The sequence below is a fragment of the Pipistrellus hanaki genome (genome assembly GCF_964339955.1).
Source record: "Pipistrellus hanaki genome assembly, chromosome: 7".
NCBI lineage: Eukaryota > Metazoa > Chordata > Mammalia > Chiroptera > Vespertilionidae > Pipistrellus > Pipistrellus hanaki.
The window spans coordinates 46,083,849-46,097,438 of NC_140509.1; the positions used below are offsets into that span (position 1 = coordinate 46,083,849).

General features: G+C 36.6%; 1 protein-coding gene across 3 annotated transcripts in view; it reads left to right on the forward strand.

The window, feature by feature from the left end:
* Positions 1 to 1,612: 1,612 nt before the first annotated feature.
* Positions 1,613 to 13,590, forward strand: part of MANEA (mannosidase endo-alpha) — a 31,014-nt gene continuing 19,036 nt past the window's right edge. For 2 of the 3 annotated variants that reach the window (XR_014795600.1, XM_084890802.1), the window contains exons 1-2: positions 1,613 to 1,747; positions 8,373 to 8,954. Coding sequence is in view for 1 of the 3 variants with exons in the window: in XM_084890802.1 (XP_084746928.1) it covers positions 8,411 to 8,954 (544 nt within the window). In the remaining 2 variants the exon portion in view is untranslated. Of the gene's footprint in view, positions 1,748 to 8,372; positions 8,955 to 13,590 lie in introns of those variants that run through there. The other variant, XM_084890803.1, reaches the window with a different exon arrangement.

The following is a 13,590-nucleotide window of genomic DNA, read 5'->3' on the forward strand; positions in this document are numbered from 1 at the left end:
TCAATTTACTGGGGTGACATTGGTAAAGACCATCATATTGGTTTCAAGTGTACATTGCTATGATACATGATTTGTATATCGCATTATGTACCACCATCCATATGTAAACTCTTAAAATACATAATTATGTGTAAATTAATTTTCAAAAGCAAAGAAGCCAATTAAAAATTAGTTAAGACCTGACAACAGGCATTTCCCAGAAGCACAAATAGCACCTAAGCACAACCCAGATAGCAAAGGGGGGGGGGGGGGTCCAAATTAAAAGAGACTATTTTCAGGCAAAAGTTTTGAATCTAACCACAGCAGGTGTCATGGATAATTATGTGCCAGCTTAGCCCATGTGAAATGGATTTAAGTATACGTGAGTCTCAAAACCTCAGTGTGAGGTGAAAAAAGAAGAGTATGATTCCTTATATAAAATACACCACCAGGCCCTGACTGGATTGGCTCAGTGGATAGAACATCGGCCTGTGGACTCTAGGGTCCCAAGTTCAATTCCGGTTATGGGCATATGCCTTGGTTGCGGCCATATCCCTAGTGGAGGGTGTGCAGGATGCGGCTGTTGGATGTTTCTCTCTCATCAATGTTTCTGACTTTCTATCCCTCTCCCTTCCTCTCTGTAAAAAATCAATAATATATATATATATATATATATATATATATATATATATATATATATATATATATATATGTATATATATATTAAAAAAAATACACCACTAGGATAACTATATTTTTATGGAATCTTACATATATAACTCTTTTAAAGAGGATGATTAATACAAGATTCAGCATAATGGTATTTAATAATGATACCTGGCTATTCTTTTTATTATTCTTTAAAATGTGCAAATATGGGATAATTTATATTGTATACTTCACTATTAATAAGTCTTTAAAAAATTCAGTGAGATTTTAAGGAGAGCAAATTGAGTACATCAGTAAGTTCACTGTGCGTCAGGGTTTCCTTGTTACCATGTAACCAAACAAAATAGATAATTAATTCTCTTGGCTTCTGAGGCTGATGTAATATGGTACCTTCAGCTGTAACCACTATTTCAAAGGTTCTTTTTTTTTTTTTTTCCTCCACACCCTCCTCACTGTTCTCAATTACCTCTAAGTATTTTAATACAAAGGCGATGTTATATAATACTTTGCAAATTAAAAATGTCCACCTTTCTCTGCTTACTTTGGCCTTCCAAGTAAAGTTCCATTAAACACAACGCGGTTCCTTAACTTGAGAAGGTTGGAAATAACCCGTGACCTGGAGTTAAACACAAATACAAATGTGCAGCTCCTGTGATGCTATCAGAACCAGCTGACAGTTACTGGTGAGAGCCTCCCACTGGAGCCTCAGGGGACCAGGTCCTAAGAGAGGGGCGAGTCCTCTATCCGCGGAGAAAGAGGACAGGAGTCCAGCCTGACTGTGCTCCGACCTTTTCTCCATATTTAGTTAGTTCAGGACACACACTCACAAGCTCTCCCCTCTCATCCACTTCCCTCCCCATCCGCACAGCCAGAGCGGCCTTAGCCAGGGGAACCAGAGCTCCGCCCCCTCGACAAGCCCCGCCCCCGCAGTAAGCCCCGCCCCTCTCCAGGCCCCGCCCCCGGCTTCCGGAACGCTCCGCGCGCCGCTCGGAGGCGGGGCAGGTCGGCCAGCCCGGAGGCCGCAGGCACCTCCCGTCCACCTCCCTGCCACGGCCGCTGGGCCCGCGGAGCCGCCGCCCGGGCCGCACCCCCAGCCCCGGTGAGTGACCGGGGGAGTCGGGGCCCCGCACCCGCGGGTGCGGCGGGGAGCGGAGCTGGAGGGGGGGGGGGGGGAGTCCAGTGCGTGCGCCTGCGCGCTGGCTCGCCAGCCAATCTGCTCGCCGCTCGCGTGCTCCGCGGGGCCGGCGGGCGGCGGGAGCTGCGGGCCTCGGACCCGGGCCGCGGCGCTCGGCCGCTCGGACCCCGTGCTGCCGCCGGGGTTGGTGTCACTGCCTTCTCCCTTGCTTTCTCCCCACCCGGTCGGCGTCCTCTCCGCCACTTGGGAATGGAGCCTTCACCGGCCTCGGTTTTCCCTTCCTGTCCCGAGCGGTTGGGGGTTGGGGGTTGGGGGTCCGCCCCTCGTCCCCGGGTCCCCGGGGCGGCCGGGCCGGGGCGCGGGGCGGGGCGGGGCCGGGCGGCGGCGCGGGGAGCGCGGGCCCTTCCTGCTGTGCTTTCCGGCCGGGAGAGGAGCAGAGAGCGAGGGTGGTGAGGCCCCGCGGGGCGGCTTCTTCTTCACCTGTTCCAGGCCGGGCACTGCCCTCGCAGACGTCTGTTCTGCGGAGGCTCAGGTGCACCGGTGGTGGATTACTGTCGTTTTTCATTTCCCAGAAAGAGGACATTGGAATTCAGGCAGTTAGGATAGTTTGTTTTGGTTTGATTATTATTGCAAGACTCTCTACAGATAGCTGTTCAGGGGAAATGTAGAAGCGATTAAAACAAATAAAAAAGCAAGGGAGAATGCCGTTATATGAACTTTAAAAAATGGGTTATGTGTTAACGTATTTAGAGAGGAGTTGGAAATATTCATACGAGATAAAATTTAGAGACTGGCAATGCGAGGTCACGTTGCACATCATTTCCATGCTGTTACTCTGTTCCTGTTAAGCTGTATGTAAGCCCCTTGAGTGCAGTGACTATTGGGACTCTTCAGGCCCCACGCTGCAAACATTGGTCACGTGATGAAGAGTGTTTGATCAGAAAATAAGCTGTTTTGAGATTAAATGTGGGCTACAGATTTTGAGCAGGTAACAGTTAATCACTGTTTAATGAAAACAGGGTCACATGTCAGCAGTGTTACATTCTGTAAACTCGGTGTGTGTGATATGTGCTAGGAAGGTGGGTTGGCGTGAGGGTAGAGAAGCTTGAGTGAGTTGATTAACATCAGGCCTGTTATTTGCCATGTGCTAACTTTTAAAGATAACAAGGGCTCTGTGCACTAGTTACATCAGCTGTAAAATATCGTGAAAAGGGGTTTCTACTTCATAGATTGTTGTGAAGATGAAAACAAAAGGCTGAGAGTAGGCTTACCTGAATTTTTGTTAGCCAGAGGATACAAGTGTTTACTTAAAACCGACCTGCAGACCTGGGCAGGAAGCCTTGGCTCTGAAACTGACTTTGAAAGTTCCAGATCTGTCTTACAGTACTAGTGTATCTCTCGTGGCTTCCTAGAAAATATAATTAGAAGAAAACAATGCTAAAAGGAGAAAAGCACCAGCTGTCTGTGTAATAGATAATTAAAACGTGAAGTTTTTTGGCTTTTCTGAGTAGCAAGGCAACAGTAAATACTTTTTGAAATAATAGTTAAATTATACGACTTCTGGATCCCTTGGACCTCGCTAAACCTCCAAGTCAAAAACTAGCACTTCAGAGATTAAAAGCACAACACACCAATACAGAAACCATAAAGTTTAGAAAGAACCTGTGATGTAATGTAAACTGACCCTTGCAGATAACAGATTTTCAGTAGCCAATACCTGGAGTCAGTTCCTGCTTTGAGAAACTATACATCTATAATTAACTTCCAGGTTTTTGTTTTTGTTATTGTTTTTTCTCTCAAGTGACTTCTGAAACTTCTTTTGTGGAACCCAAATAAGTAGTTCCTCTTTACCAGTGGTCGGCAAACTCAGTCAACAGAGTCAAATATCAACAGTACAACGATTGCAATTTCTTTTGAGAGCCAAATTTTTTAAACTATATAGGTAGGTACATGGTTATTAACTTAATTAAGGTACTCCTAAGCTGGACTTTGCTAAGAACTCAAGGGGCCAAAGAGCCGTATGTGGCTCTCGGGCCGCAGTTTGCCGACCAATGCTCTATACCTTTCCTGTGAGATTATTGCACCTGTTAGGCATTCCAAGGATCATTGTGGTTTTGCTCTGTTGGACATAATTTTCATAATTTTCATTAAAATTGATTTTTTAAATTTTTGGATCTGTCTGTATAATCTTCCTGTATAATCAGCTCACTATTGACTATAAACATATTAGGTATATGTATATGTATAGTCAGTAGAATCTGTCTATACACATATTGCCCAAATATATACCAGTAGCAGAACAAAAGGGCCAGAAATTAAATTGTTTAAGCTGGACACTTAACAGTCGCTGACTATGTGTAAGATATATTGGGCTCTACTAGATTGTAGAGGTAAGGGTTCTATTATATTCCCTATGTAGTAAATAAATAACATGATGCAATACATTTTTTAAAATGCCAATTTAAAAAGCAGGTAACGCTATAATAACAGAATATGTGAGAGAGTGAGTGCTTTTCTCTCTGGAACCATTAGAGGTATCAAGAAGAAGAGGCAACATTTCAGCTTTGTCTTGAAGGATAAGTAGTATTTTAAAAGTTAGCCGTATAGACAATAGGCATTTAAAGAGAATAAATCATGTTTTGGTTTTCAATTTTTTGCCTGACACCAGCTTTGATAGCAGGCATTGTCATCATAAATGCTTGTATATTTATTCAGTGTAACGTAAGCCAGAAAGATTCTAAGAATTTTATAATGTTAACTTATTTTATCCTCACAAAAATCCTGAGTGATGTGATGACTCCTATAGATGAAAAAAAAAAGGGGGGGGGGTCACTTCCCTTGTATGGGTGAAATGGCTGAAAAGGATACACCTGGAATGAGAGCCTGGGCGTCGGAACTGTAGAGCCCATACTTTTAATCACGGTGACCTGCTGCCTTGCTTATGGTTGAGATGACTTACTGTTATCTGAGATATGAAGGTTGGGATAGAAGCAGTGGATCATCTATAATGATTGATAATTTTTTTTTTAAGTGAATGGAGAGAGAGAGAGAGAGAGAGAGAGACACACACAGACAGGGACAGACAGAGACAGACAGACACAAAGAGGGTCCAGTTTAAGAAATTACATTGACAGGCAAGAGGGGAAAAATCATTGACTTTCATAAATTGATTTTTTTGGTGTTTTATGTAGATCTCAGAAGTTTATATATTACAAATATTTAAAAAATCAAGTAGCCCTAACTGGTTTGGCCCAGTGGATAGAACATCAGCCTGTGGACTGAAGGGTCCCAGGTTCCATTCCGGTCAAGGGCATGTACCTCGGTTGCAGGCACATCCCTAGTGGGGGAGTGGTACAGGAGGCAGCTGATCAATGTTTCTCTCTCATCAATGTTTCTAACTCTCTCTCCCTTTCCCTTCCTCTGTAAACAATCAATAAAATATAGTATTTATAAAAATTAAAACTATGTTGCCTATATTTCTTTGCTTTTTATTTATTTTTAAATACAATCGGTATTTACCAATTGATTAAAACATTACCCTTTTATACTTTCTTTCACATACATTATCTCGCATGATTCACAGAACAGCTTTGTCGGAAAGCAAAACAGGCCATGTACTCCTTTGCAAGAAGAGATTAGTTACTTACTCAGGGTCACACAACTAAATCAACATGACTGATTCTTCCATTCCAAAATCAATATTCTTTCCATTATATATCCTGCCTCTCATGCATTTCACCACTGAGCTAGTCAACGTCTCAAAAGTCAATGTCTTGCTGATTTCTAAATTCAGTAGTTATTTCTCCATCCTCTGTGACTCATCAATATTCATTACCATTGATTATTTTCTTATAAAATATCTACCCCAAACTTTTCTTAAAAGGATTGCTTTCATTTTAGAAGACAGAGTAAGAAAACATAACTGTAGTTTCTCACCCAAAGGTGGTAATCATTATACCTATTTATCTTATTTTCTCCCTCAGTGTGTATCTTTAATTGAGATAATGTTATATTTATATTTTTTTCTACTTCATGGAAATTTAAGGAAACAAATCACAGATAACTAAAACTAGTTATATCATTCCTTTATTCTTATCTAGAGGGCTGCCACATTCCATAGGTAGGAATTTCCCTCCCTGGAGTCCCTCTCTCAGTGCAGAGCTTGGAAGAGTACCTACAAGAGTTGGCCCTTCCCGGAAATAAGCAGGTATTAGGTTAACAGCGTACATCCTCCAGTTTGCTTTCTTTATTTTTCCTTTTTAATTTTCAAACATGTTCAGACTTAGAAGTTTCAAAAATAATACAAAGAATTAAACAGTTCTCCTTTGCTTTTTTCTGAAGATTCATCAAATGGTACTATTTTACCACATTTGCTTTATCATTGTACACGTACACACTTACATAGTACATTGTGAACAATTACATACATGTAATTGTATGCAAGTGTGCACATATATGTGCACATATAAACATAGACCTTTGTGTGTGTCTAACATTTTGATGTTTCCTCATGCTTAGATCCAGATTAAATTTTGAGAAATACCACAGCAGTGATTCTGTGTCCTTAAGACATTCTCAGGAGATTTATGATATCTCCTTCCAAAATTAACTGAAGAACTTAATTTTTATCACTTGTCTAATAACATGGTATCTGCTAGGTTCTGTACTGTTAAGTTACTATTTTCCCTTTGTAGTTAATTAGATATCTTTTGGGGAGGTATACTGTTTCTCATCAAACTTTTTCTCCCTCATTTAATATCCATTGATAACTCCTGTCTCATAATTATTGTTATGATAGTTGCCAAATGGTGATATTCTAATTTCATTACTCCATCTAAATTTGTTAGTTGACTTTCTAAGATGAGTCTACTTTATTCCACTTACTTTTGCATTTTAAAAATATAGATTCAGAAGTCCTCACTTTATTTTAATGCCTTAGTTTATTCTTATTCGTTATTTTGATGCTGAAATTGTCCCAGATTTAGCCATTGGTTGCTCTGCAAAAGTACATTTTTTTGTGTGTGTGTACTTCCCTACTTTCTAGGTTTACCTTATAAATTTCCATCCACAGCTTTAAAATCAACATTTCTCCAAAGAACCTGGTTCTTTTAAGTAGAGCAGTGTTTCCCAACCTTCTCTCATGATGAGAATCACCTGGTGGAGTTGTTAAAACACAGATTCCTGAATCCCATCTAAGAAGTGCTAAACTAGAATTTTTGGGAACATATAGGTAAAATTGTATACTTAACTAGTGCTCTAAGACAGATTTTATATACAGAGCACTAAGTTAGGTATGCAATTTTACCTATATGTTCTCAAAAATTCTAGTTTAGCACTTCTTAGTTGGGATTCAGGAATCTGTGTTTTAACAACTCCACCAGGTGATTCTCATCATGAGAGAAGGTTGGGAAACACTGAAGTAGAGAAGGGTACTTAAAAACCAAAATTGGCATCAGATGTGTTAATTGCTGCTGACTGAGGGTCCCAGGTTCTATTCAGGTCAAGGCACATCCCCAGTAGGGGGTGTGTAAGAAGCTGATCTGTGTTTCTCACTCATCCACTCATAGATGTTTCTAGCTCTCTGTTTCTCTTTTTTCCTCTCTGTAAAAAATCAATAAAATATATATATTTTAAAAAAAAAGTAATGCTCATCTTAGTATTTCTTGCACATATGCATAGTAGAAGCATCAGTTTATAGACAGTTTTTGTGTGTGACAAATACTTGGGTTTTAGTTTAAATTTTACTTGTGTGTCTTTTCCATCATAGTTAATTTATTTTAACTTAATGCTTTAGAGTAACAAAAATGTGAATAAATAATAGAAAATCATATTTTATAAATATAATCAATGTAAACTTTCCATCAAATAACTAATAAATATTTGTGCATAAAAGACTTATTTTATCCATGTATACATATATAATATATACCTATGTACATAAACACACCCTATGCATGTGTATATATACACAATTAATAAAACATAAAGAATATACATGAAACCACTTTAGAAGTTGTAAGTTAACACTACAACCTCTGTTCAATGTGATTTTCAAAGTGATAAAGTAATATTTTTAAAACTCGGGAAGCTAAGTTGTGATCATTTAATTTTTTTATCTCATTCTATTCCATATAACAAATGTCATTTAAAATAGGTCATTACTCCCTTCTTGTTTAATAATTATTTTTTGTTGAAAAAAATAGTTTCTTGAAAATCTCACAAGTATTTCCTTTTTAAAACAATGAACCTTAACTTTATATTTAGAAAATTTTAGTCCCTATACATAGAATGTTTTAATTCAGTATTTGTAAACTCTTCCCAAATGATGAAAAATATATTTGTTTTGTTAAATAATATTTTCAAAATGTTTATCTGACAGAATATAATTATGGTATTTCCAAATACTGCATTTAGTTGAGCCATATATAGATTCTGTTGCAGACATAAGTATTTGATATAATTAAAACCCTAATGTACTGTTAAATTTTTTCAATGTAATGAACTTTGTGCATTTGAGTTTTCATTTTTTAATACATTGGAAAATATTAATAATACCATTTACTAATTACTGTTTTTCAATAAATTACAGCTAAACATTTGTTATTTTGGAGTTTAAAGTATGTCATCATGGCAAAGTTTCGAAGAAGGACTTGCATCATTTTGTCACTTTTTATTCTATTTATTTTTTCTGTGATGCTGGGTTTAAAAATGCTGAGACCAAATAAAGGCACTTTTGGAGCTCCTTTTGGACTTGATCTTCTTCCAGAAGTTCGTCGACAAATTCCTCGCTTGGGGAAAATTTTTGATTCTGAAATGAGTGACACAATCAACAGTGAAACAAATATCAAGCATTTAAAAAATGTTGAATTTACTGTGAAACCTCCCAAAGCCTCTGAACCTTTCCTGGAAGAACTGCAACCTCTGAATTATTATTTACATGTATTTTATTACACTTGGTATGGAAATCCACAATTTGATGGTAAATACATACATTGGAACCATTCAATGCTGAAGCACTGGGACCCTAGAATAAACAATAATTATCCACAAGGGACACACAAACCTCCAGATGATATTGGCTCCAGCTTTTACCCTGAGTTGGGAACTTACAGCTCTCGGGATCCTTCTATCATCGAAACTCACATGAAACAGATATACTCAGCTTCAATTGGTAATTATTTTATTGTGTGTGTATGAGTGTAAAATACATAATTTTTGTAGAAAATTAAGTTACTAACCACATTATTATAAGTGTAGAATTATAAACTCCAATTAAACTACATATGTTCTTAAACATACAGAAAACCACTTTTTTTTTTTTTTTAATCCTCACCCAAGGATATATTTTTTTAATTGATTTTTAGAGAGAGTAGAAGTGGGGGAGAGAGAGAGAAACATCAATGTGAGACAGATATTGATTGGTTGACCAGGGCCAGGGATAGAGCCTGCAACCCCAGGTACATGTCCTTGACCGGGAATTGAACCTACAATCCTGTGCAGTGGTTGGCTCACACTAACCACTGGACAACACTAACAAGGGCAGGAACTGACTTTTAACAAATTGGTTTAATTTTAAAATTTTGTAGGATTTCTGGGTATATTTTAATTTATAATGTACTGTTTTCAAATTACTAAATTTTTATTTTTGTAAGAGACCATGAATTTTCCCCTTTAAGTATACAGCTCAATGTTTTTCAGAGATGTGTACCTGTTTAAATACCACCCATCATGAAATAAAATACTGGATAGCCCAGAAAGTCTTGTCGTGATTCCCTTATTCAGCCCCACCATTCCACCCCAGAAATCTATGAATGTGATTTCTATAACTGTAGAGAAGTTGTGAGTGTTCTCTTACTGCATAAAATAGAATTATTCAGCATTTGTGTGTGTGGTCTTTTACTCAGACTGCTATTTTGAAATTTACCTATGTTAAAGATATCAGTACTTTATAATTGTTGAATAGTATTCCATTGTAATAATTACAGCAATTTAGCGATTTGTTTCTACATTCATCTTGATGGACATTTGGGCTATTTCTAGGTTTAGGCATATAGCATATGATTTGGTCTTTTTTCTCTGTTTTTTAAAACCAGTCTGACAATCTCTTCTTTTTAAAAAAAAATATACTTTATTGATTTCAAAGAAGAACGGAGAGAGAGAGAGAACCATCAATGATGAGAGAGAAACATTGATTGGCTGCCTCCTGCATGCCCACAACTGGAGATCGGGCCTACAACTCCAGCAAGTGACCTGGCCAGGAATCGAACTGTGGCCTCCTGGTTCATAGGTCTAGTCTCAGCCACTGAGCCACACCGGCTTGGCAATCTCTTCTTTTTTAATTTCTGTGTTTATTTCATTTACATTTAGGTATGGTTGTTTTAAAAGTTTCATCTTACTATTTCTTTATCCCATCTGTTCTGCTCCTTTCCCCCCTCTCTTCCTTCTCTTATATTGAATATGTTTTTGCTGTTTGATATTCTCCTTTGGCTTATTACATACAATCCATTTTATTTATTTTACGATTGTTGCAACATTTACCATACGCATCTTTAAGTGGGTGAGAAATCATTGGTAATTTTTATTCTTGTTCCCCCTTTTCTTCAACTTTCTATTCTCACTAATCTCTGGCACTCCAGTTATACATATTTGATAGAGACATATTATCCAACTAGTAAATAATATGAGAAAAATATTGGATGCCTAAAAATTCTTCAGGTCATTAATATATGTTTTATAAAAACTCCCCTGTTTTGTTTTCTTTTGCTTGTTAGCATCCCTAACACTAATGCCATAAGAAGAAATTAGATATTCTCACATTTTTGTAATTGTACAAAAGCTACAAACTCACTATCAATCATCTGTGTATGCAGACATGCAAGGACAAAACAATACAGAATTTTGTGAATCTACAATACATCAACTATGTGTAAGATGGCTTGTTTTTCTTTATTTTTTTTAACCATTTAAAACAAATTAAGTTTATAGTATATACTTAATAGCTCTAATTTTTATATTCCATGACATAAATTATGACAAAATAGGATTGGTAAATTCAGATAGCATTAATTAGTGCATGTGTATGTGTTCCTATCTATTTACAATTTACTTTTTGGGGGAAGAACTTTCAAATTACTTTTTCCTATTTTCTATAAAGAATTTGTATTACAGTCAGTTCTTTTTTATTTCAAGGTTGGTGTGTTTGTGGCTATAAAAGCCATGCTTGATTGACAGAAAAAGGAAAAAGGATATTCATGGCAGCTTTAGTTTTCTTAATGCAAACTGAACTGTGTACAATAAGGCTCTTTTTCCCTTTGATCAGATGCATGACTGCTTATATGTGAGCAATATGTAAATGGCATATTACTATATTATAGTTTAATTATGATTAAGAAAAGTTTCAATTCATATTTAGTTCTAAGCCTATCCAATGTTTATGAAGACCATGCCCCCTATTATCTTAATTATATAATACTACATAATATGTATGAACATGAGTCCTTTCAAATATAAACATTGTCAACAATACAATTTTAAATTTTTAAAATCTTCCCAGTTGTTGGCAATAATTATTTTTGTCAGATGTTCACCTTCCTCCACCATAAGCCCCTTCCATCTTGCTCCCACCCCTCCCCAGGTCTATCCCTGGGCTATGCTTATGTGCATATAAATTGATTGGTTAATCTCTTCCCGATTTATCTTAAATGTTGACAATTTCAGTATTGATGCAAATATATCTTTGGTAGATTTTCTGCAGGAGAAAATTAAAAAACAACTTGATAGTAAAAAAAAAAAAAAAAAAAAAAAAAAAAAGGACATTATAACCCATTAGTAAATAAAGAATTTATTTCCTTATTAGTTACATATTGAATTATAGTAATCCTTTTTAATTGAGGTGTAATTGCATTTAACATTTGGTAAATGTAAGGTTTATAAAATATTGATTTGATAACATTTACATTGCAATATGCTTGCCATTGTCATATTAGTTAACCTATCACATAATTATTATTTATTGTAGTGATAGGAACAATTAAGATCTAGTCTCCTAGCAAGTTTAATGGTTATAATAGTTTTGTTTATACTCACTGTATATTAGATCTCTGGGTTGTCTTATTTTTATAGTAGTTGCAAGTATGTGCCTTTAGCAACATATACCCCATTCCCCACTCTCCATCTGCTAGTAACCACCATTCCACTGTTTTTCTTTGAGCTTTCTTGTTGTTTTTTAGATTCCACATATAAGAGATATCTTACATTATTTGTTCTTCTATGTCTGACTAATCCAGAGCAATTGGATATGTTGTTTTGTGTACTTTTATCCATTATTTTTCCTCATTATATTTCATTTTGGTAATTTTTTGTGACTTGCCAGAATTATCTCTTTCCTCACTTCTCTTGAGTTTATTTATGAGTCTGTTGAAGATATTCTTCATCTCTTAATATGATCTTCATTTGCAGCATTTGTTTGATTCTTAAAATTTTTATCTCTACTATTTTCCACCTGAATTTACCTCTTGGCTATCTTTTCCTTTAGATTCTTGATCATAGTGGTTGGCAAACTCATTAGTCAACCGAGCCAAATATCAACAGTACAACGATTGAAACTTCTTTTGAGAGCCAAAATTTTAAAACTTAAACTATATAGGTAGCTACATTGTTATTAATTTAATTAGGGTAGGTGGTATTTTGTGGAAGAGCCACACTCAAGGAGCCAAAGAGCCGCATGTGGCTCGCAAGCTGCAGTTTGCCAACCACTGTTTTATCATGTAATCATAGTGATTTTATGCTTTCTGTTTAATGACTTCAGCATTTGTTTCTTGTCTGCATTTGGTTTCATTGATTGCTTTCTCTTGTCAGTGAGTTGTTTTCCTTGCTTATTTATGTGCCTTTTAATTTTTATGTGCTTTTTAATGTTCCATGTCATTCTGTATAGTGATAATAGTGTTTATGTCTGGGAATGGAAATGCCTTTCTTTCGGATAAATCTTTAGTTTGAAAAAATGTTTGAGATATTTTAAAGGGGCACTATATGTAAGTTTCCAATAATGTAGGAGAAGCTTTCATAAGTTCTGTGGAATCCAAATTTATTTACTATTGTACTGTTTTCTTGTTATTGTTTTTTGTAATTAATTTTAGGGGGAGCTTACTCTGTGTGATGCATGTTTTCATATATATCTTTTTTCCTTAATCCTCACCCCAGGATATGTGCTTTTTTAAAAATTGATTTTAGAGAGAAGGAGGGAGGGAGGGAGGGAGAGAGAGAGAGAGAGAGAGAGAGAGAGAGACTGACTCTGATGTGGGGGAGACCTTGATTGGCTGCTTCTCAAACGCACCTTGGCCAGGGATCAAACCTGCAGCTTGGATGCCCTGAATGGGAATCAAACCCACAACCTTTCCCTGTATAGGATGGCTGAGCCATACTAGCCAGGGCTGATTTATATTTTTTAAATGGATTTTTAGGTTAATCATTAATTCCCATTTTACACATATGAAAACTTAAGTAAAATTACTTACATAAAAATAAACACCTGTCAAACAACATAACTGGGACTTGATTCTCTAAGTCTATCAAAATCATATCTGGTGTTCTTAGCTATTACCTTGTTTCAATGCATTCTTCAACTTAACGGGGGGAAAATAGATGTCAGTTATATTGAAGGTCATCCTTTGATAAGTTCTTTGGAGGGATGACACGATTAATATGGCATGATCTGCATTTAACATACTAATATTCTAAGAATGGATTTCAGTGAGTATTACTTTCCATTAATCATTTGGAAAGATAGAAATACATAGTAATCAGTATTA